The following is a 20,900-nucleotide window of genomic DNA, read 5'->3' on the forward strand; positions in this document are numbered from 1 at the left end:
GTATAAACACCATGAACACTTCACCCTCTTTCCTAGCAGCTATCATCCCTCATACCAATTCTCCCTCATACCTCCTGAGGTCAGATCTTACTTTCTTGTTGCTTCACTCTAAAGAATTGGCCTGGAATCCCTTAGTGACTATTTTATGCAATATTGGAGATTTTAATGGCTTGGTATTTTGAAAAATATTTTTTTGGGAAAGTCTCCACTGAGAGCTTCAGTCAGAATTGGGAACCCTGCTTCTTGTGACACCATTTCCAGTGTCTAGCAGGAATGTTGCTATAACTGAGCAGATGGGTTCAAAGAACCCCCACACTCCCCAGCTCTTGATGCCCCCCCTTCCCTATTTTCTTCATTATCTCCCTTACTGGGGAGAAGGATTTACATTGGCCCCCTCTCCCCTAGCCACATCCCTGGTGTCTAATAACTGTAAGCCAAGCTCATAAAACCATTCCCTCCCTCCCTTTTAGATATCTAACTCGGTAACAATCCACATTTTGGGTTAGGAAGCAACCTGCCTAGAGAGCAGGGGGCTGTTGGTTCAAATCCCCACTGGTATGTTTCCCAGAATATGAGAAACTCTTATTTCGGGCCGCAGTAATATAGGAAGGTGCTGAAAGGCATCATCTCACACTGCGTGGGAGATGGCAATGGTAAACCCCTTCTGTATTCTACCAAGAAAACCACATGGCTCTATGGTCGCCAGGAGTCGACACTGACTTGATGGCAAAACATTTCCTTTATTAATCAGGACTGCAAAATTATTGTACCCTTCCCTCCACAGGTATAGCACTCTCCTTGCCAGTTTGTATACAAATGCTATAAGTTATCCAATATACATACTGTAAGAACAGTTGTGCTGGATCAGGCACAAGGCACATCTATTCCAGAATCCTGTTTAACACAGTAGCCCACCAGATGCCTCTGGGGAGCCCACAGGCAAGAGGTACCCCATGTGTATTAACAAACACACATGCACACAATATAATCAGGTATTAACAAGCAGCAAATACATTGTTTGGATGATGGTGTCCATATTTACCTGAATTGAAGATGACTCTGAATTTATGACAAGCTCCTTAAGTAAAGGGCAGATATAGGCTATACCTGCATTTCTTCAAAAAAACCCATCAGGATTGTGAATTTAAGACAGTCTCCCGATTTCTAATATCAAAAAACTTGGGGAAAAACTAGTCTTGGATTCAGGTAAATACAGTACTTGGCATTTGTATAGCATTGTTGGTGGTCAAAGCTCTTCACATGAATTATCTTATACAATCCTTACAACAACCCTGTAAAATAAGTATTATTATCCAAATACTATTACTGGGCAGCTGAAGGGGAGATGTAATTTACCCAAAGCTGCCTAGTTCAGAGGCAAGATTTGAACCAGGAAAATCCTGATTCATAGGTGTCTTAGATGTTATGTTATACCACCTCTTGCTTATGATGCTTTGTGATAATAAAGACTGCACTGACTATTTTATCATAATAACAAAAAACAGCATTTATGTGATACTAAGATATTTTATTAAATGTGTTAAACATACATTATCTTAGTGATCCTTACAACAGCCCTGTAGGATAGGCCAGTATTATTATCTCCCTGTGGCAGAAGCAGTCTCAGCTTGAGTGAAGAGCGGCTTACTTGTTCAACAGTTCTGCTCTGGCATACTGGCTAAGACGGTAAACTGGAAAGTCTGTCTAGTTTAAATCTCACCTCAGCCATGAACCCACTAGCTGGCCTAAGATAAGCTCTTGGTCACCAAGGCTGTGCATCTTCAATAGGGAGAGAATACTGGCCTACCCTACAAGCCTGTTGTAAGAATTATTAAGATAATATATGTGAAATGCTTTTAAAGCCATCATATTATTATGGAAAGACAGGATCTTTAGAAGTTGTTTGCTTCACCAAACTTTTAATGTCTCATTCTAGATCACACTGAATTGCAAGGCTCATAAAACTGTGACATTAGATTATCACATTAATAAAACACACACATAAACAATATATAGTATCACGAAAACATTCAGGATCTCCCAGTTTAGATGCTGAATGGTTTTCAAAATTTTAAATCCTTTAAAGATTCTTTTCTTATTCTTTTTAAAGCACCTTTTATATAGTTATATAAAATAGCTAACCTTTTCTTCCTTGACCCCGACCCCCCCCCCCCGCGCCCTTTGGTAAACCTGGAAAGTGCTTCGTCTTTTAAAGTTTGGCAAGAATGGAACATTTCCTCTGCCCCTAACCCTGGAACAACCGGTAGTAGCCGTTTCTTTGCTCCCCCTCCCTCACTCCTCTTGCCTTTTCTCTTTCCGCCCGGCTTTGTGTGAAGTTTGCGGCACATTGCAGATGAGCCCTTAGCCGCGAGAGAAGCCTATTGTTCCCCGCCAGGAACTGCTTGCTGGCAGGGCTGGCTTTTGCCATTTCAGAGCTGCCTTTTGCAGTGCTTCGGCCGGCCTCTGGGGTTCGCTGTGTTGCGCTCTCGCCCAGGCAGCAGCACGGCGGCCTCAGATCTTTTTGTCTGAGAGAGAAGAGAAGTGAATCCCGCTGCCACCACCGCCGCCGCCGCCGCTGTACAGTGTGTGTGTGTGAGAGAGCGAGAGAGGGGCGATTTCATGGAGCCGCGTCTGTAATACACACACACACACTGTCAGTACCTCACTCCAGCCTCCCCAACCCCCACTCTACCACAACACTAACCCAATTCATTGTGTGATCCAGCAGCACCATGTTGAGTCTCATGTGCAGGCTGGATCGGTTGTGGTGCTGAGAGAGGCAGGCAGGCAGCAGCAGCAGCATTACCGAGAGGTGCCCCTCTCCCTCCCTGTGTGTTGTGCGGAGACAGGACTCGCAATTACCACTCTCTGGGCTCCCTGATTCCTTTTAAACTTTCTTTCTTTCTTTTTTTTAAACAAGTCCCTCTCCATGGCTGATCCCCGGCCGAGCACAGGAACCTGGGTCTCTTAAAGGCAAGGAGGAGCCGCGGATTGTTGTTGTTTTTCTATTGGATTTTTTTTAAGGAGACAAAACCCAAACCTTTTTAAATCCTACACAAATATGGCAAATTCGACTGGTAAAAACCAACCAGACCATCGGAGAAAGGGACTCGCTTTCCTGGACGAGCTGCGGCAGTTTCACCACAGCAGAGGGTGAGGAAAATGGGGAGATGGAAGGGGATGATGGGGGGAGGCTGTTTAAACCGACCGATTTTAACTTCCAGCCCCTTCCCTGAAGGACGAGGCGGCCCCCTGCGAGGGGAGGAAAGGGGGGCAGAGTTGACAAGTTGTTTGTGTGTGTCTTTTGGCAGGTCTCCTTTTAAGAAGATCCCTGTGGTGGGTGGGAAGGAGCTGGATCTTCATGCTCTCTACACCCGAGTCACCACTTTAGGCGGATTTGGGAAGGTGAGTGGAAGTTTTAATTCGGCTTTCCCTCCTGCTAACCTCTTCCCGAAACTCTCTTCTGACCCTTCGGGACAGCGGGGGTAGGCAGGGGTGGTCGGGAACCGTCCTTTTCGAAGCCGGATTGGGAAGGGGGGGAAGTGGAAGGAGGAAGCAGGCAAGGCAGGTTGGTGGCTTGGCCTTGTTGGTGAGGAGCTGGAGGGGGGGAGTTCGGGGCTGTAAAGTACACCCTTCCCGTACCCCCTTTCCCCCCTTTCCCCGATTTTTAGCTCGTTTCCTCCTTCGTTTGGGAGAAGAAGAGTAGAAAAGGCTCCGGGAGAGGCAGTTTCTTCCGCTTGTCGGTGCTGCTCTGTATGTGTGTGTGTATCTCGCGCACAGAGAGAGAGACAGAGAGGAGAGAGTCTGAGTGCAGTTTTAGTGCAACTCAAAATTAGCGGGCATGTTTAACATCGATAATCGGCATGGAGCATGGGCTAGGAAATGATCCTCGCTGCCGTGGGGGGGACCAGGCGCTGCCCTCCAAGCCCTTTCCGGAGAGAAATAACAAAAGGGGCAGCCAAGACGGTGTGTAATCAAATAGCCATCTTTAGGCTTCAAGGCTAGGGACAGAAATGTAGGCCTCAAAAGAAAGGCCTCTCTGTGTCTATGGAGCGTACAGAGGGGGAGACTCAGCGGGACGGTTCTTCTGCACCCCCAGCCAGCGGGGATGGCCCCCACCGATACTTTCTTGGCTCATTTTCAACTTCTTTGGGTTTTAACGGACCGCGGGAGGATTTAAAAGCAGGCGAGAGAGAGACTCCCGATTGGTTATTGTCCAGGCAGTGAAGACAAAAACAAACCTCTCCACACAGAAAAAAACCCTTTCGCCTTTTCGCTCCCCAGTACAAGAAATGTTGTAAAATAGAAGGGGAGGAGCAAGATCGTATCGCCAGTGATTGTCAGTAAGAAATAGATCCCGGATCCAATCGAAATAAATCTATATCTTGATCATATTTATTTGTTTCATGGCAGCCCTTCTGATGGTCAGGATCACCGACATTGTGTTTGTGTGTGTTTTTGTGCATCTGTGTGTGTTGTTTTTAACAGGTATCTGAGAAGAATCAATGGGGAGAAATTATAGAAGAGTTTAACTTTCCCAGAAGTTGCTCTAATGCTGCCTTCGCTTTAAAACAGTATTACTTGCGGTAAGTGTTGATATGGACTCTTGCAGCAGTAGTGTTGACTATGGGCTGGTAATTTGGATTTTTGAGGATGCAATAAATAAATAATATCCTCATCTTCACAAAAAGCATTTAAAAGTCATGTTGTGTCTATGTTGTCAGTTGAAATTGTGGCTTTTTGTTTTGTTTATGGCTGTTGTGTTTCTGGGTTGTTTTATATTTTACTTTTGCCAGCATTAAACATCCAGATGTTCAATGTGTACAAATAGTTGTAGAAAGCTTTATATTGGATACTTATAGCTGATATTGCTGGAAGACTAGTGCTTCTCAGCAAATTAGTGTCGAACTAACGAAATGGTATAATATGAGAATTGCTTCTCTTTTTGGAGGTGGACTGTGGATTTAGAAGTACATTGTTTTTAAGAAATGGTAGTAATGTACAACACTGTTTTCAAAAGAGTGCTATTGCACATGGCATGTTTTTGCATATGGGGGTTACATTTTTAGAATGAACATTTTGTTTTCTATAAGTGATAATTGAAATTTGGTTTTCTGACAGTCTGTGGCAATTCTAATTAATAATTGGCTTTAAGGGCTCCCTAGCTGAGGACCTTAAAATAAAAATAGAAGTATTGATAGAATTGTCAATTCATTTTAAAATAATAATATGTTGTGAATAGATAGGCTACTGTATTAATTCTTGTAGATGTGTTTCTATTCTTCTGTTAAGGAATTTGTCAGTTGTAGATATTTTTTCAAACTACTTCTAAATTTTTTGTTTGTTATTGCATATACATAGTGTGAATATGTTCATTTTCTGTTGGTCTAGATTGGATCTGCCCTGTTTTGTGATATGTGGGCTTTAATACTTGAAAAATCTCTCTAGCACTCTGAGTTAGGAAATGTAGTAATTGCACAGGTGCACTACTTTCTATTGGTTGTCCTAGCTTGACTTCCAGTTTGAAGCTGCAGAGTTCACAGCAACAGTGTAGAAGTGGTTATTGAGTTACAAGGAAGTCTGGTGATTCTTAGTTGGAATATAAAGTTGTTGCATTCATTTGTTGATGGCATGTGCTTTGTTAAATAAGGCCATAACAAGAATGTTCTTCTTAGCTGTGTGCATGTGCACCTGTAATTTATTATTACTTTTAGATAATCCAGTAAGAATATTAACTGATGTTTTGGGGTGTTTATGTTTCCTTATAGATATTAAGCATGGGGAAAACTAATAATCACAGGTACTCAAAGGACATGACACATGCTTCTTTAGACACTTCATATTAAGGAATTTCCACATTTTTACATAAGCATCAAATTATACTGTGGCTGAAATCCAGTACATAGTTAAACTTTCTTACATGCCATTAAATCAATGGGACATAATCATGCTTTACTGTGCCCTGGATCATGTACTATCTATATTCTTGATGCTCACTTCAAAATTTCCCTGACAGATGTATTAGAGAATCTAGTTTTGAATTGTTTTTGTTTTTATGGACCCCAGTTAAAAGATTATTCTGCTTGCGTATTCACAGTAATTTCAGTAGGTCATCTAATACTTGAACCTTTATAGGCCCAGTAATAATTATAAGTTCAGGCTGAGACCTACGCATCTGGACATGTTATGTTCTAATTATTTGTAAGAATAACTATCAGTTTGCTTTTATGTTTTGTTTCTTACTCTTGAATCCTTATCTCAAGCACATTAATGGGGGTGGAGGTGGCAATCAATTTCTCTAGGATTTTCATATAATATGTGTAGACAGGGATATTACCAGATCAGCAGTAGGGAATGACATAAATGTCTTCATAGTGTTTCAGTGGTTCTTGCTAAAATATTTTTTTAAATGAAAATTTTATTAGTAATGGATCCATTTTATATTTTTAAAATGTTTTAAAAATAAATTTTAAAACATTCTGAAAAATCCTAGATTTTCATATTTTTGAATAATTCCAGCATAAATTCCACCCTATAATTTATCCAGTTATTATTGATAATCAACTCTGCATCCATAGTGTGATCCACCTAGGTTTTAAACATGCCAAACTTATCTATCTCAACCTCTTTTGATCAGTTAAGTATATTATTATTTTCTTCAGTTATAACATTTTATACATTTGTGCTTTTTGGTCCAGATTTGTAGATATACATTGGTTTATAACTGCATGTTTTAATGTCAATTTTAATGTGTGACCTTTACTTTAGAAAAGAATTTACGAGGGGTCAGGTTGTTTCACGCATGGATGGTTTCCAACATTGAGCATTTTTTCCCTTCCAAAGTAGGAAGTTTCCCAAATCTGAGCAAGTTTGAAGGATTCTTTCAGATGGAGGGTTTTGCAGGTGGCAGGTGTATTGAATCACCACGTGTAATACCTGTAAGCCACAAGGGGACTGGGCCAATCCCTGTGTTGATTACTGCTAGTTCAGACAGATCAGTAGGATCAGTCCATGAGGCACAGTCCAAATCAGTGACTGCAGCACTTACCACACTGCCAGAAGGTATGTCTGTTGTTGCAGTACCTTTTCATGTTACACTTGATTTTGAGTCATTGGGCAATATAAATAAAATGTAACCGAAAAAGTATCTTGTAGGTGCATTGGGCCTTGATGCTTTAAGATCTATAAGCATATGCTGGGTGGAGACATTGATGTTTTGCCTGTATGAAGGTTTTCACAAATATATGGCCTTAAGTATATTAAAGCAATTGAAATATAAATTTCTATTGATACTGATATTTGCAGCTGTTTTGAGTGAAATGGGGATAAAGGGCTATGGTTTACATGTAATGTTGGCTTCCCCAAGGAGACACAGGCAATTGCTGAGGAAGGTGTGAATGGAGTACAAATGAAGGTATCAAATGGAAAATAAAAGTTTGCATAAATAAATAAATATAGGAAGAAAGATAAATTTCCATTCTGAGATACAGGAGTGTTCCTTTACTTGTCTGTAGGTATATCAAACACTGGTCATGCTGATTTATGAAAGGCAGACTTGCATCCATATGTGCAGGAGGATTGACTGAAATCCTTTTTTAATATCAGTGATTTTTTCATTTTTATAAAAATGTATACCCAATTAATATTAGATTAATTAATAACTAGTGATTGAGCCAGTCTGGTGCAGTCACAGGAGTGTTAGATTGTATGTAGGGAGACTTAGGTTCAAATTCATGTTCAGCTTTGGAACTTATTGGGTGGCTTTGTGTAAAATATGTTATCAAAACTGTGCCTTAACACAGGATCGTTGTTACACTAGAAGCAGCTCTGAGTTGCTTCGAGGAAGGGTAGAATTTAACAAATATATAATAGAAGTAATGAATGGTAAGATGGTTGAGATCTTTATTCTGTCTTAGACTCACTCTTCTAACTTGCCTTTCCAGTCTTAAGATGATCCTATGGCCTTTATAAAAATGTGTGAATTATCAACACATCAAATTCTTGGGCAAAGAATTTGCTCATTGATAATCTAGGGTTGGCAATCTTGGTTGTGAAAAATTGTTGTTCATGACTTATGAAGGTATCTCTTCACTGTTCTGTTCATCTTGCAGATTTGTATAGGCATTTGATTTCAGGAAGTTTTACAGCTTATGCTGGAACAATATATTAATTTAATAGGTGCCCAGATAAATGTTTAGATGCTTGTATGGCCAGGTGCTTTTTCTAGCTCTAGAATCAGAGCATAAATGAAAACAACATATTTTTCCAACCTTTTTCCAAACCTTTTTCTTGACTTGAGGCTCATTTTGGCAAAGTTTTAAAAACCTTGAAAATAAGAAAAAGTTAGTATTTTTCTTCAAAGAAGAAAGGTTCAAAGACCTTGCAGTTCACTCCATTAGTTACTGAAATGGATTGAATGCTATCGAGCATATAATGGAAGTTGTTTGAATTTTATAAGGACACACTTAAGTATACTCTTCATCTTAATTTCTTCTATCAGATTTTATAACAGAGAAAAAAATCTATAATACCTGTTGAGACATTGGCCACAAAGTTAAATCTTACATCTTTATATCTGTTCTTGTTCTGCCCTCTCACATACCAACCAACCATCCATCCACCCGAATTAGTAAGTTTGACAGCCAGTCCTTGCTCATGGCTAGGCAGGTTAAGTGCTCACCCATGGATTTGTTGGTATTCCTGTTCTTATGTCAGACTTGTGTCCTTACACCCTTTTTTTCTTAATTAAGAGTTGGTTTGACCTGAGTAAACTACTAGAATATGGCATAGAGTAGATTAGAGTATGGCTTAGTAGCGTTAGAAATCCTAGATGTTATAGATTGCATTGTTAGGTCCTGTAGCGATGTTCTCAGTAAAAAGGCAAAACTGGAATCTTGGTTTGTTGAAGGGTCTTATGCCTTGACATTCATGTCCTATAGTAATTTGTTGCCAGTGACTAGTAGTTGCAAGTTGTGTAGCCATCTCTGTGCTATCATGAATCATACACTCACCAAGTCTGTCACAGTGTCACTACACTATAGTGTCAAGGATGGGCTCTAGGTCATTTATGACTTGCTACAATACCTTTTTTAACTTCAAGTTGTATGCAATAACAAAGGGAGCTCTGTTGCATTTTCCGTATAACCCCAGCACAGCATCCCTCCAGTGACTGTTGCTGATGTCTGGCTTATGTTGCTTTTGAGATTGTGAGCCCCCTGTAGACAGGGAACCATCTTATTTATTTGGGTTTTTTTCTTGTTTTTTTCCGTGTAAACAACTATGGTTGAAAAGTGGTATATAAAATAAATATCTGTAGTACTAGTATTAGTGTTTCTTGTATGGTTTGTTCTGCAGCAATTGCTCCCAAGCTAAGCTGTGATTCTGGCCTGTGAAATTTCTTTGTTCGTTGTTTTACATTGAGAGTTGAGAGTCAAGGATGCATGTCCAAGATCTTCCAAATTATTGTCAAGGTGATTTGATCTGCACATGCTATATTGCACAAATTGCCTATAGATGATATGCTGTGGGCAGTGACTGATGGCATGAAGGAACACTCTTTGAATAAGGTGGTCTTCAAATGCACTCTGTGTAATATAGCCATGGTGTCCAGTAAGTGCTGTATGGAATAAATGAGACTCATGTAGACTGTAGGATAATTGGAGGTGAAATTCTAGTGAAACTTCTCAAAAGATCTTCAGTGTGCCAGTAGGGCTACATGCTAGCTGTTTAGAAAACTTTGTTCAAATTCAACTATAAAATATTAGTATGTGGTGTCCGTACATGTATCCTTACAGTTGCATGAATGTGTAGGTGTGGGTTGTCTTGAAATGTGAAAGTTCTGATATGATGATGGCTGTATCTTTCTGTCAGGCATAGACTAGTGTTCATGATGACTTGTAGTCTGTTGTGTAGAATGTTCGTATATAATGATTCTACTTCCATAGTTGCTAAGAAGCTTTCCTGTGGAAGTTCTTTAGCAGTATTACATTCGTTGGGGGATGTTGAAGGGGTGCATGATGTCTTTTTAAGAAGCTTGTTTTGGCAACACTTGTGAGAAGAAAGGTTTCAACAGAGTCTATGGTTCCTTTCCCATATATAAAACTTGTTGAAAGAAATTAAAGTGTATTGCTTTAAGATGATTCCTTCGTGGCGTTTCTTTTTAAAATTCAAACTGCCTTTCTGTGTTTGCCATTGTTTAGCGTATGACAAAGTGAGCTTTAGTCTACAAAAGCTCATGCTCCTAAAACAGAGCAACCCAATGCATGTTTTCTCATAAGTAAGTTCCATTGTGTTAAAAAAGGCTTACTCCCAGGTAGCTTTGTATAGGATTATAACCTTAGTTAGCCTTTCAAATGCTACAAAAATCAGGTCTTTCTTAACTAAATATGGCTCTGAACTTATACTGTATATATCATCTTTGTCTTAAACAATTGCTTCTGAAATTTGGTTTCTTTAGCGGATGGGATGGGAAGGGCCAATCTAGGTGCTAGCATTACATCACAGATCAGGATATTACCCTGGTGTTTCAACCAGGCATGCTAGTAGATACATATTTTGGATTATCTTGTTGCCAAAAATGCGAAGAGACCAACTATGGAAGAGCAAATTCTCTGTTGAAGTTTTCCTAAAGGTAGTTGATTTCCCCCCCTTGGCTTCTTTCTTCATGTCTTTTTTTTTTTTTTTTTTAAAGTGTGAATAACGTTTTTACTTTGATAGTTGCATCATCAGTGTGTAATATGGGTTTCGGCTTTATACAAAATTATATGCAGAAAACTGGACACTTCTAGCATTTTAACTCTATCTCAAGGAGTTCTGTTTTTGTCCAAAAGTGAAGTGGTTGCTTTGAGCTCTTTGACAGATATGATAATTTTGTGTAGTGAGCAGTCCAATGCAAAAATGCCAATTATCATTCATGATTATGTAGTGATGTGAGTGCCTACATCAATAGTTAATATAATTCCTCTGGACTATAGTGCAGGTTAGATGTTTAATCTTTTCTGAATTATATTAATAAAGTACATTCCAAACACTTCCCTATGGATATTTTTAATGAAAGACTTAAAAGGAGTTGAATAAGTTGTATGCTGACTAGAGGCATATTTTTACTTTAAAAAAAAAATCTGATAATTGTAAAGGCTCAGTCCTACAAACAGTTATGGCTTATTCAAGCTGAAGCCCGATTTGTCAGACTTCAGGTTTGATCTGATTTTTAACTAATTTTAAAATGAGTTTTTAAGCTGCTTTGTATTTTATTTTGTATTTTCTTTTCACCTCTTGCAGTCTGTTATGATTTAATGTGTATTGTTTGTTTTAATCCTCTGTTGTGAGCCTCCCAGAGAGCAATTTGTTATGGGGCAGCTAACAAAGTATTATTATTATTATTATTATTATTTCAGGAAGGACTAAAAATCTACACAATAAATATACACTATAAATCCTGGGTTTATTATCAGGTTCTAATGCATTAGTCATACATAATAAACTTTGGTGTCTTATATCTTAGTGGCTAGTCTTACAAGCATTTGCAGGTGCATCATATACTGCGTGGGAGATGGCAATGGTAAACCCCTCCTGTATTCTATCAAAGTAAATCATAGGGCTCTGTGGTTACCAGGCGTCGACACCGACTCGAAGGGACACTTTACCTTTACTCCTATATAAGCACTGTTGCATCAGTGCAGGAGCTGACTGTAGTCCTAGATATAAGCAGGGTTGTCTTTAGTTGCCACCTTTTATTGTGTTTCTGTAGTCTTTCTCTATGCATATTTAATTTGTGTGCAGCTGCATGGTTCTGAGTTGTCTCACTAAAGGAGGGTCCTAGGTGTTTGCCATGCCAGTGGAACATTGTGGCTAGTGCTTTTAGTGTGGAAGGGGCCCTAATCTCTGAGCCTATCCATCATGGGTTGGATCATTAGCCTACAATTTGAGCTTGTCTCCTGAACTTGTTGAGATGCAAGCAGAAGTTTGCTCTTCAACACTTCTTGCAGCATTCTTAGAGGCAATTGGTAAACTGTTCCACCCTCCTTGACTGAGAGAGAGAGAAATCCCATTGCTACAGCTCCTAATTTAGGGTTCTGTAAGTCTTCAGAGGAAAGTGCAACTGTCTAGCTTTGCTCCTCCCAAAAAGCGTTTTGCACAGAGTTTCATTACTTGTTGTAGGAGGTGGAACCAGGGCCAGAGGAAGCAGACACTGGTTTACTCTCACGAGCTGCAAGCCTAATCCTGTTACCTGCATGAGAACTGAAATAAGTTGAAGTTTCATTGAAATAAAAACAAATAAATATTTTTACAGTTAGAGGGGAGTAATATGAAACTGGTGATATGGTGTTAGAGTATGGAACCTAATTTGTGTGGTCTCAAAAAGCATTAAGTATAAATTGTGTTTTTAGAGAAGTAATCTAAAATATAAATCTTGAATTATTTTAATTGAGATTAATTGATTTCCAGTTGTAGCCTACTGTATTCAAGAATGAGATAAAAGAATACAGGGTAGGGAAGTGATAATAGTAAAAAGGAGAAAACTGAAGCGAATTCTTTTTGTACAAAGTTTAATCCTACAGTGTTTGTAAACGTTTGTACGAAGTTTAATCCTTCAGACATCTTGTTTTCTCATGCTTCAAACTATGGATTGGACAGCTGGGAATAAGAGTTGCGCATGGGCAATCTCACTTTCCCTTGCATGCCCAGCTTAATAGAACACTTCCTAATTTGCCAAACTGCCATTTGTCTATTTGGACATCGGCGGGTGGGTTGGGAGGGGGGGAGATTTCAGTTTGACAAACCAGAAAGGATATAGCAGAGCACATGTGGAGAGGGAAAGAAGGGAATACAAGTGAACAGCTTGTATCCAATCCTCCAAATTGGAAAACATGATATCTGAATGCCACCAGTGAGTCTTGCCTGATGAAAATGCCCATGTAAAATATATTGTAGAAATTCGGTAATCCAAAACCCTTCGGTTTCAGATGAGTTGAGATGCTTTACATTTCCACTCTAAAAAGCACGGAAATTAAGGCGCCCATATTAACTTCCATACCATATTAATTGTAGAGACTTTGAAGTGTGTTTTGTAGCGTTGCACAAGGCAGACATTCACCAGGTGCATTTCTTGCAAATGATTGGAAAGCTGCTCCTGTTGAATTTTTGCCTGACTGCTTTCCTCCTAAGTGCAATGTTGATTTGAAAATTCAAGGCAAAGTGTGGGTCTATGGAGTCTCATTTGTAAAGTCAGAATAATCTACAAGACTGCAGTGTTCTCTCTAATTTTTTTCATCTGTGTGTGGAATGAGTTTTGTTCTGGGCAGCAGTATCGGCAGTGTGTGCACACATGCAATCAGAGTGAGACCTTCCTGATTCAGCCTGAGTGGGATCTAAAATTAACTGAGCGGACATAAAAAAACATGTGAGCGTGCGCGCACGCCTTAGAGGGAACACTGCAAGACTGTACAAAGTCTTTGGAGATTATCTGTCTCAGAAGGTAAGATGGGTATCTTAGCTTTATAAGGCATGAGGAAAAATGGAAAGCATGCTAATAAAACTTTTTGAAAGAGAAGCTTCTTCTTTTTTTTAAAATAAAGCTTTTTGAAAGAGAAAACATTGTTGGGCATTGCAGCAAAGGGTAGTGTAAGTGCCTCCTTTGTATACCAGCTAAGTAGAACCTCTTTTTAAATAGGCAGTATATCTCTAATGTAGAACTTCCTTCTTCAAATACTTGTGTGCCATCGTAAGGCTCCCTGCCACCTTGTGTTTCCTCATAAATGCATTTGCTACTCCACCGCTGCCTCAGGTGCCCTTGTGAGTCCATTCGCCACCTTGTCGCAGCCTTGTTGGCCCTCATAAGGATGACCACTAACTCACCACCACCCTACGTTCCCTCAAAAGTCCATTTGCCTCATGTTCCCGCACAGAGTGCCTCACCGCTTTGTGTGCAGGGTTGATAAAAATTGATGTTTTAAACAAAATTGGGTTTTTTAAAAAATTGGGTTTTTTAATTTAAAATCATTAAAAAAAAAGAATTCATAAAGAACCTAGTCAAAGATATCATCATGAATATTAATCATAATTATATTCTTTGAACATATTAACAGCAGTATGTGGGGATGAGATATAACAGACCTGATCAGTCCTATTCTTTAGGTGGTGTACATGCAGCACGCACTCACATTCGAGCCCTTGCTCCGCTCCCAAGTGCAAAGATGAAGAAGGTCAACGATTGAATAGAGGATTTGGGGGGATGGAGTAGATCTGAGCGAGGAGGAGTCTGGATATAAATACATGGGATGGAGAGGGGAGGGGAATATAAAGTGATACCAAAAGTGAACAGAACATACTCATGTAGTCCCAAGGAATCTTTTCTGAGTGTATCCTCCATTGTAGAAGGGAAACCCCTATCATGGCAGCAGGCCATAAAAGAGACCCAATTTGGAATGTTTGAATGAAGTTCCTGTACCTGTGGGTAAGAAAGGCATGCGTGCAAAATGCCAACAGTGAAACAACAAAATCCAAGCCTTGGTTGCCCAAATGAAACACTGTTATGAGAAGTGTGTACCTGCGTTCTAAAAATGAAACCTACATCTATCTCTAAATATGTATTGAGTTTATATTAGACCTTAATATAAGGTTATATCAGGCCTGGCATGCTCAGCAGCCATGTAAGTAGTGGCACCATGCAGGGGCAGCTGGGAGGTACCCGCCAGCACACAGGCATAGCTGGGGGAGTGGTGGCAAACGGAGGAGCAGGAGGTATGGACCTGCTCTCCTCTGCTGTATAAGAGGCTATATAAGTCCTTGATTTTAAAGGGAGGTATCTGCGATTTGGCCGGATCACATTTCGGCACACCCTAGTTCTGAGCTGTTTAATTCTTTAAGGAAATGTCTACAACCAGTGTGTGCGGCGAACATAGTTGCGGATGGTAATCTCACTGCTGTGCATCAACTACTGAGTTATAACTATTTTAATTTACTTATCTGAAAGTATATGTACAATGAATGAAGAAAACATGACAGTGGTATCTTTTCTCTTGCCACCAGGAGTATTTGTGTAAAGAATTCCATAAAGGGCTTAATATTACAAGTAGCATAATATCAGTGAAAACTGAGTTTGTATATATTGTTATTCTCTTACTACTGATGACCACTTTTGGTCATTTTAAAAAAATATAATTATATATGAAATTACTCCCACATAGCTCAGCCCAGCCAGTGAGATTATGTAGAGGGGTTCTCTTGCATGTTCTGCCTCCTTAGGAAGCACGACTGTCAGTTACCAGGGATGTGCCCAGACTGGTTCGGCGCCTCCTTAGGGAAGCACTGAATCGGTTTGAGTGCCGGCATTCGAACCAATTAGGCGGGGTGGGGGCTGGTTCCTTTTCAAAAGCAGGTAAGCCGGACATTATCTGCTCTGCTACTACCCCACTAAATTCCAGATGCAGTTCTACTCGCTGTTCAAAAGGCTGTGTGTGGCTGCAGTGCTGCTCCCAGCAGCCTGTGCACAGTATCAGTGGTATCCCCGGCTCTCTGGAATTCCCTGCTCTTTGATCTTAGTCTTGCCACCTCCCCGTTCAGTTTTAAATGGAAGTTATTTCAGTTGATGACTTTTTAAAATTTCAGTTAGGCCTTCCCCTAACTTTGTGATTGCCTTGTTTTAATGACTGTCCTGCATTTCTACAATTTTAGAGACTGCTGTTTTTACTCTGGTTTTTAATGAACTTTGTTGTAAGCTGCCATGAATTCATTTATGAAGAATGGCAGCATATACATCTAAATAAGTAAATAATGCTGTACAATACTATTGTTAGTAACTGAAATAGCAGGTGTTCTTCAATCAGGTACATTTGTCCTTACAAATGTACCTGATTGTAATGCAGATGGGGTACCACTACTGTAACTTCTGCTGTCATAGAAGTATAGTGTTTTTGAAAAGCTGCTCAAGATCTATTTGCTCTCTTTGGCATTTCCTAACTGATGCCTTCCTTCCACTTAAGTTTTATGCATGATTTAAATTGTAAGCCTGTGGACAACGGCTTGTTTTTATTTTGTGTACAGCACCTATCATGTTTAGGCATTTAATAAATATATGAAGCCAATAAGTAAAATGTGGCACTCCTTCTCCCAAGCTTGGAATGGAGAAAAAGAAAGCATGATGAAGATCTGCAAGACATGGGCAATAAATAATATGAGACAGAAGGCCAAAGACTGGAATCCATGGACAGAAACAGAACACAAAAGCACTATCACCTGACCACTGACAGTCATGAATAGTACCCATACGCTTCAGATACTACTTATAGTTTTTATTTTTCTCATTAGACTACAAGTTTGATCTCATTAAAATCAAAAGTTGGGGTGTGGGTTCAGAAGTAGTTGTTGTGTACGTGCATGTGTGGACACAAAACGGACACATGCACTGTAACATCAGAAAATGTTGAAGTGAGGTGCAGGGATGTATCACACCATGAAATAACAGGAGTAACACTTTTCTTGTTACTCTTCTTAACATGTCTGCTTTATAGACAGTATTATTAAATTTTAATAATTTTATCCTGAATGTAGTTTCTAAGTAAGTCCAGATCACTTGAAGCTAATGTATTAGAAGCTAGGGTAAAATTGGGATTGTGGTATTGATAATTTTTAAAGCAGTGGTGTTCATGATGCAGTCCTCATGATGAATAATTTATATCTTTTGTGTTACAGCTATGCTGATTTGTGGTCTTCTAAAAATTACTGTGTTGAGATTTTTCCAATAGTTCCTGATCTGGATAGTTGTCTTGTCTATGAAGTATTTTACCATGAGATCTAAGCCTCAGATCATGGACCTAAGCCTAAAGAAGTTAAGGCTAAGTGGGTTTGTGAGTGTTTGTTGACAAAGACATCTGCTGACATCTAGCCTAATATTGTGCTAGTGTAACCAGAGAAGTTGTGCATACAATGAGTTTGCAGAACTATACAAAGTTGTGTTCTGCAATGTTGTGCAACTGCTAGTGGAAAACCATATCCAGGACATATATAAGATTGCACAACATATTGTGCAACTTGTAGACTTCTTCAACTAGTGCAAGAACTAGTCTGAAACAGATATTTCTTTCTTTGCACAGTGTCCTTGTGCAACAGCATTATGTTAACACAACACTAGTCTGGATGTAGGCCATTAGAGATGATGATAAAATTATTCTAAATAAGTCAGATCCAAGCTAGATGTGATAGTTTCAGACACATTTGTTTGAGCTCACGCCATTATTTAGACATGAACAGGGATAATATAGACAAAGTATTTAATGGTCTTCTTCGTTATTAACCCTTTGTTAATTAAGAACCCCGCCTTCTTCATTATGAACCCCACCACCTATTAAGATCTTCAGGGGAGGTTCATCTGAGGGTGCCGCTGGCTTGTCTGGTGACAACTCAAAGGTGAACCTTCTCTGTAGTTGCCCCAGGACTGTGGAATGCACTTCCTGCGGAGATTAGAGCTGCTCCATACCTGTTGATTTTTAGAAAACTACTGAAGACAAATCTCTTCAGCCAAGCTTTTTAGCTATTTGGTAGTTTTATGGATATTTTAATTTGAATTTTTTGTGTTTTAATTGTTTAAACTTCTTGGGGTTTTTTATTACTGTAAACTGCCTAGAGACTTCAGTAGTGGGCAGTATACAAATACGTTAAATAAAATTTAAAAAAATAAAGCAGGAGTGGGAGAAGTTGGAAAGTGTGAGTTTGGATAAGGAAAGCTAAACTTTCTGCACCTTACCACACTGTGCCATTGCTTTAAGCACTCTCCCTGCCATAGCCTCACTTACTCCTGGTATCGTCAGTTTTGCTGGGGGAGAAGTGCCTGCAGTGATGGATCTTACAAGCAAAGGTGTACAGAATGATTCGGCTCACCTCACACATGCACACCCCTTGTTGTAAATTTGGAGACAAGTATGCTTTAGATGCAAATTGGGTGCTGTGAAGAACAAATATAGCTTCCCCATCATACCTTGTTTAGCCTTCCCAGAAACAAGGCCTACATTCTGGAATACTCTATACTGTCAATTTTTTAACTATATAAACAGATTTGCAGATGCTTATCGGAAGAAACTAACAAAGGTATTGCAAAGCTACCAAAGTACACTTGTAAAGAGCCTGAGTTTTAATTTGTGTGGCTGGACTTGCTGTAAAGCTTATAGCATGATAACAATTTATAGAAATATGGAAGTAGATGTGTACTGGCAAAGGTGGCTTAATATATATGTGTGTGTGTGTACACACACACACACACAGCTTTCTTGTCACTGATCCAGAGTGGTTTGTAAGAACAAAATATGTAATAAAATCAATCAATTTGCAAAACATCAAAACAAAAAATAAAACAATTAGACAGTACAACATAATTTTTTAATTTTAAAAAAAGCCCAACAGCCAGCTTAAAATAACCCATAACAGCTGCCACCCATACAGTACTACTCAGAGTAGTTGCCCCAAGCCTTGTTTTGGCCTACTGACTGAAGAAGATGTGAGTATGGCAGGGCGATGTAGGAGGGACCGATAGCATGAAGTTTAGCAAAGGAACATTTGGGAAATGGGACAATAGTTTAAAAGTAGGAAGAAATTCCAAGCGAAATGTTATTGAGTACCCTTTGCATGGATGGGACACATCATTTGAATGAAAATGAATTTGTATGTATTATGTGATGACAAATTCTGTTACATTTTTAAGGTTAACTAAAAACTTTCAATGAAGTGTTTTAAGGTATTTTGGAAATCAAACATTAGCATGGCTTGTATTATGGAATATGGCCTTTTAAGGAAGTTTCTGAAATTAGTAGTTGTGGATGGCATTCATAGTACCAAGGATATACAGCAGCTGCACAGCCCTAACATAAAGCCCAGAAATCAGTGTGAAGATAACAGGATCACTATCAGTGCTGAACATTATAATTCCAGCCCTTTTTTCCTTTCTGTGAGTTTTTCACTCTCATGGTGAAAGTTTTAGATAATGAGATGACAAAAAAAATTTCCACTGTGGGGGGTGGGGAAGGGGAAACAGATTTTTTTTACAATGCTTGTGTTTGGGTGGGCTGAAGTTTTTTTGAGTTACAGTTTCAAAAATAGGAGTATTATTCAAGAAATGCAATATTGGGAACATAGGCAGCAGCTTTGTATCAAGTCAGATCATTGGTCCATCTAGGTCAGTACAGACTACACCAGGGATTCTCAGCGTTGGGTCTCCAGATGTTATTGGACTTCAACTCCCACAATTTCCAACTAAAAGCCACTGGGGCTGGGGATTATGTGAGTTGAAGTCAATAACATCTGATGGACCCCAACTGCACTTATACGCTGATGGGGTTTGAGGTGTCGGTGACTGACCAAGAGAGGGATCTTGAGGTCGTGGTGGACAGCTCGTTGAAAGTGTTAACTCAGTGTTCGGCAGATGTGAAAAAGGCCAATTCCATGGTAGGGATCATTAGGAAGGGGATTGAAAATAAACATGCTAATATATATAATGCCCTTATACAAAACTATGGTGTGGCCATATTTAGAGTACTGTGTATAGTTCTGGTCACCATACCTCAGAAAGGATATTATAGAACTGGAGAAGGTGCAGGAGAGGGCAACCAAGATGATCAGGTGCCTACAGCACCTTCCTTCTGAGGAAAGGCTACACCTGGGATGTTTTAGTTTAGAAAAAAGATGACTGTGGGGAGACGTGATAGAGGTCTATAAAATCATGCATGGTGTGGAGAGATTTGATAGAGATAAACTTTTTCTCCCCCTCACATAACATTAGAACCAGGGGTCATCCGATGAAACTGCCAAGAAATTTAGGACCAACAAAAGTACTTTTTCACTCAGTGCATAATCAACTTGTGGAATTCTCTGCCATGGGATGTGATGACTGCCAGCAGCCTTGATGGCTTTAAGAGGGATTGAGGTAAATTCATAGAGGACAGGTCTATCACTGGCTACTAGTCTGAGGGTTATAGGCCACCTTCAGCCTCAGAGGCAAGATGCCTCTAAATACCAGTTGCAGGGCAGCAACCGTAGAGAGAGTAGGGATGTGCACGAAAGGTTGTTCGGCACGGCGGGGGTAGGGCTTTAAGGGCGGGGGAGAGTGTACTCACCCCCCCCGCCGCATTTCCCCCGCCGGCGCTCTCGGAATTAGAAGCCCCTCGGGACGGCAGCGTTCCTCCCTGCCGTCCCGTCGCCCCCGTCGGCCGGAAGTGGCCGGAAGTCCCGTTCGCGCGTGCGCCCGTCATGCGCGCGCGTGTACGGCCGCGCGCGCGCATGACGGGCGCACGCGCAAACGGGACTTCCGGCCACTTCCGGCCGACGGGGGCGACGGGACGGCAGGGAGGAACGCTGCCGTCCCGAGGGGCTTCTAATTCCGAGAGCGCCGGCGGGGGAAATGCGGCGGGGGGGGGTGAGTACACTCTCCCCCGCCCTTAAAGCCCTACCCCCGCCGACGCCGAATCGCCCCCACCACCCGAAACGTTTCGGCGGCCTTTTCAATGGCTGCCGAAATGTTTCGGGCTCAAGCCTAAGAGAGAGGGCATGCCCTTAGCTTTTGCCTGTAGGCTTCCCAGAGGCATCTGATGGGCCACTGTGTGAAACAGGATGCTGGACTAGATAGGCCTTGAAGCTGATCCAGCAGAGCTGTTCTTATTGAACTTGGGACCTTTTGCATGCAAAGAAGATGCTCTACCATTGAGCTGCAGCCCCATCCTTACAACTATTGCTTCATATCTGTTATGATAATATGTATGATATCATTTGCACATAACTAAAGATTAACTGTCTCATGATTTAGTTCCACCATGGCCCAAGATGGTAAACAAACTTTGTATCCTAATTTGTACTGGTAGATGCTGGCCTATGATAGATATCAAACCATGGCACTGTAGTTCAGTGATAGAGCATCT

The 20,900-nt window shown here is 40.3% G+C and overlaps 1 protein-coding gene across 9 annotated transcripts in view; it reads left to right on the top strand.

Moving 5' to 3' along the window:
* The window catches only part of ARID2 (AT-rich interaction domain 2), a 167,519-nt gene that overhangs the window by 8,608 nt on the left and 138,011 nt on the right, over positions 1 to 20,900 (top strand). For 6 of the 9 annotated variants that reach the window (XM_053256470.1, XM_053256473.1, XM_053256469.1 and 3 more), the window contains exons 2-4: positions 2,921 to 3,153; positions 3,312 to 3,405; positions 4,489 to 4,586. In XM_053256470.1, the coding sequence (XP_053112445.1) occupies positions 3,062 to 3,153; positions 3,312 to 3,405; positions 4,489 to 4,586 (284 nt within the window). In that variant the 5' untranslated portion in view covers positions 2,921 to 3,061. The other 3 variants (XM_053256471.1, XM_053256476.1, XM_053256475.1) reach the window with 3 other exon arrangements.

Source organism: Hemicordylus capensis, chromosome 5 (assembly GCF_027244095.1).
Source record: "Hemicordylus capensis ecotype Gifberg chromosome 5, rHemCap1.1.pri, whole genome shotgun sequence".
NCBI classification, from domain to species: domain Eukaryota; kingdom Metazoa; phylum Chordata; class Lepidosauria; order Squamata; family Cordylidae; genus Hemicordylus; species Hemicordylus capensis.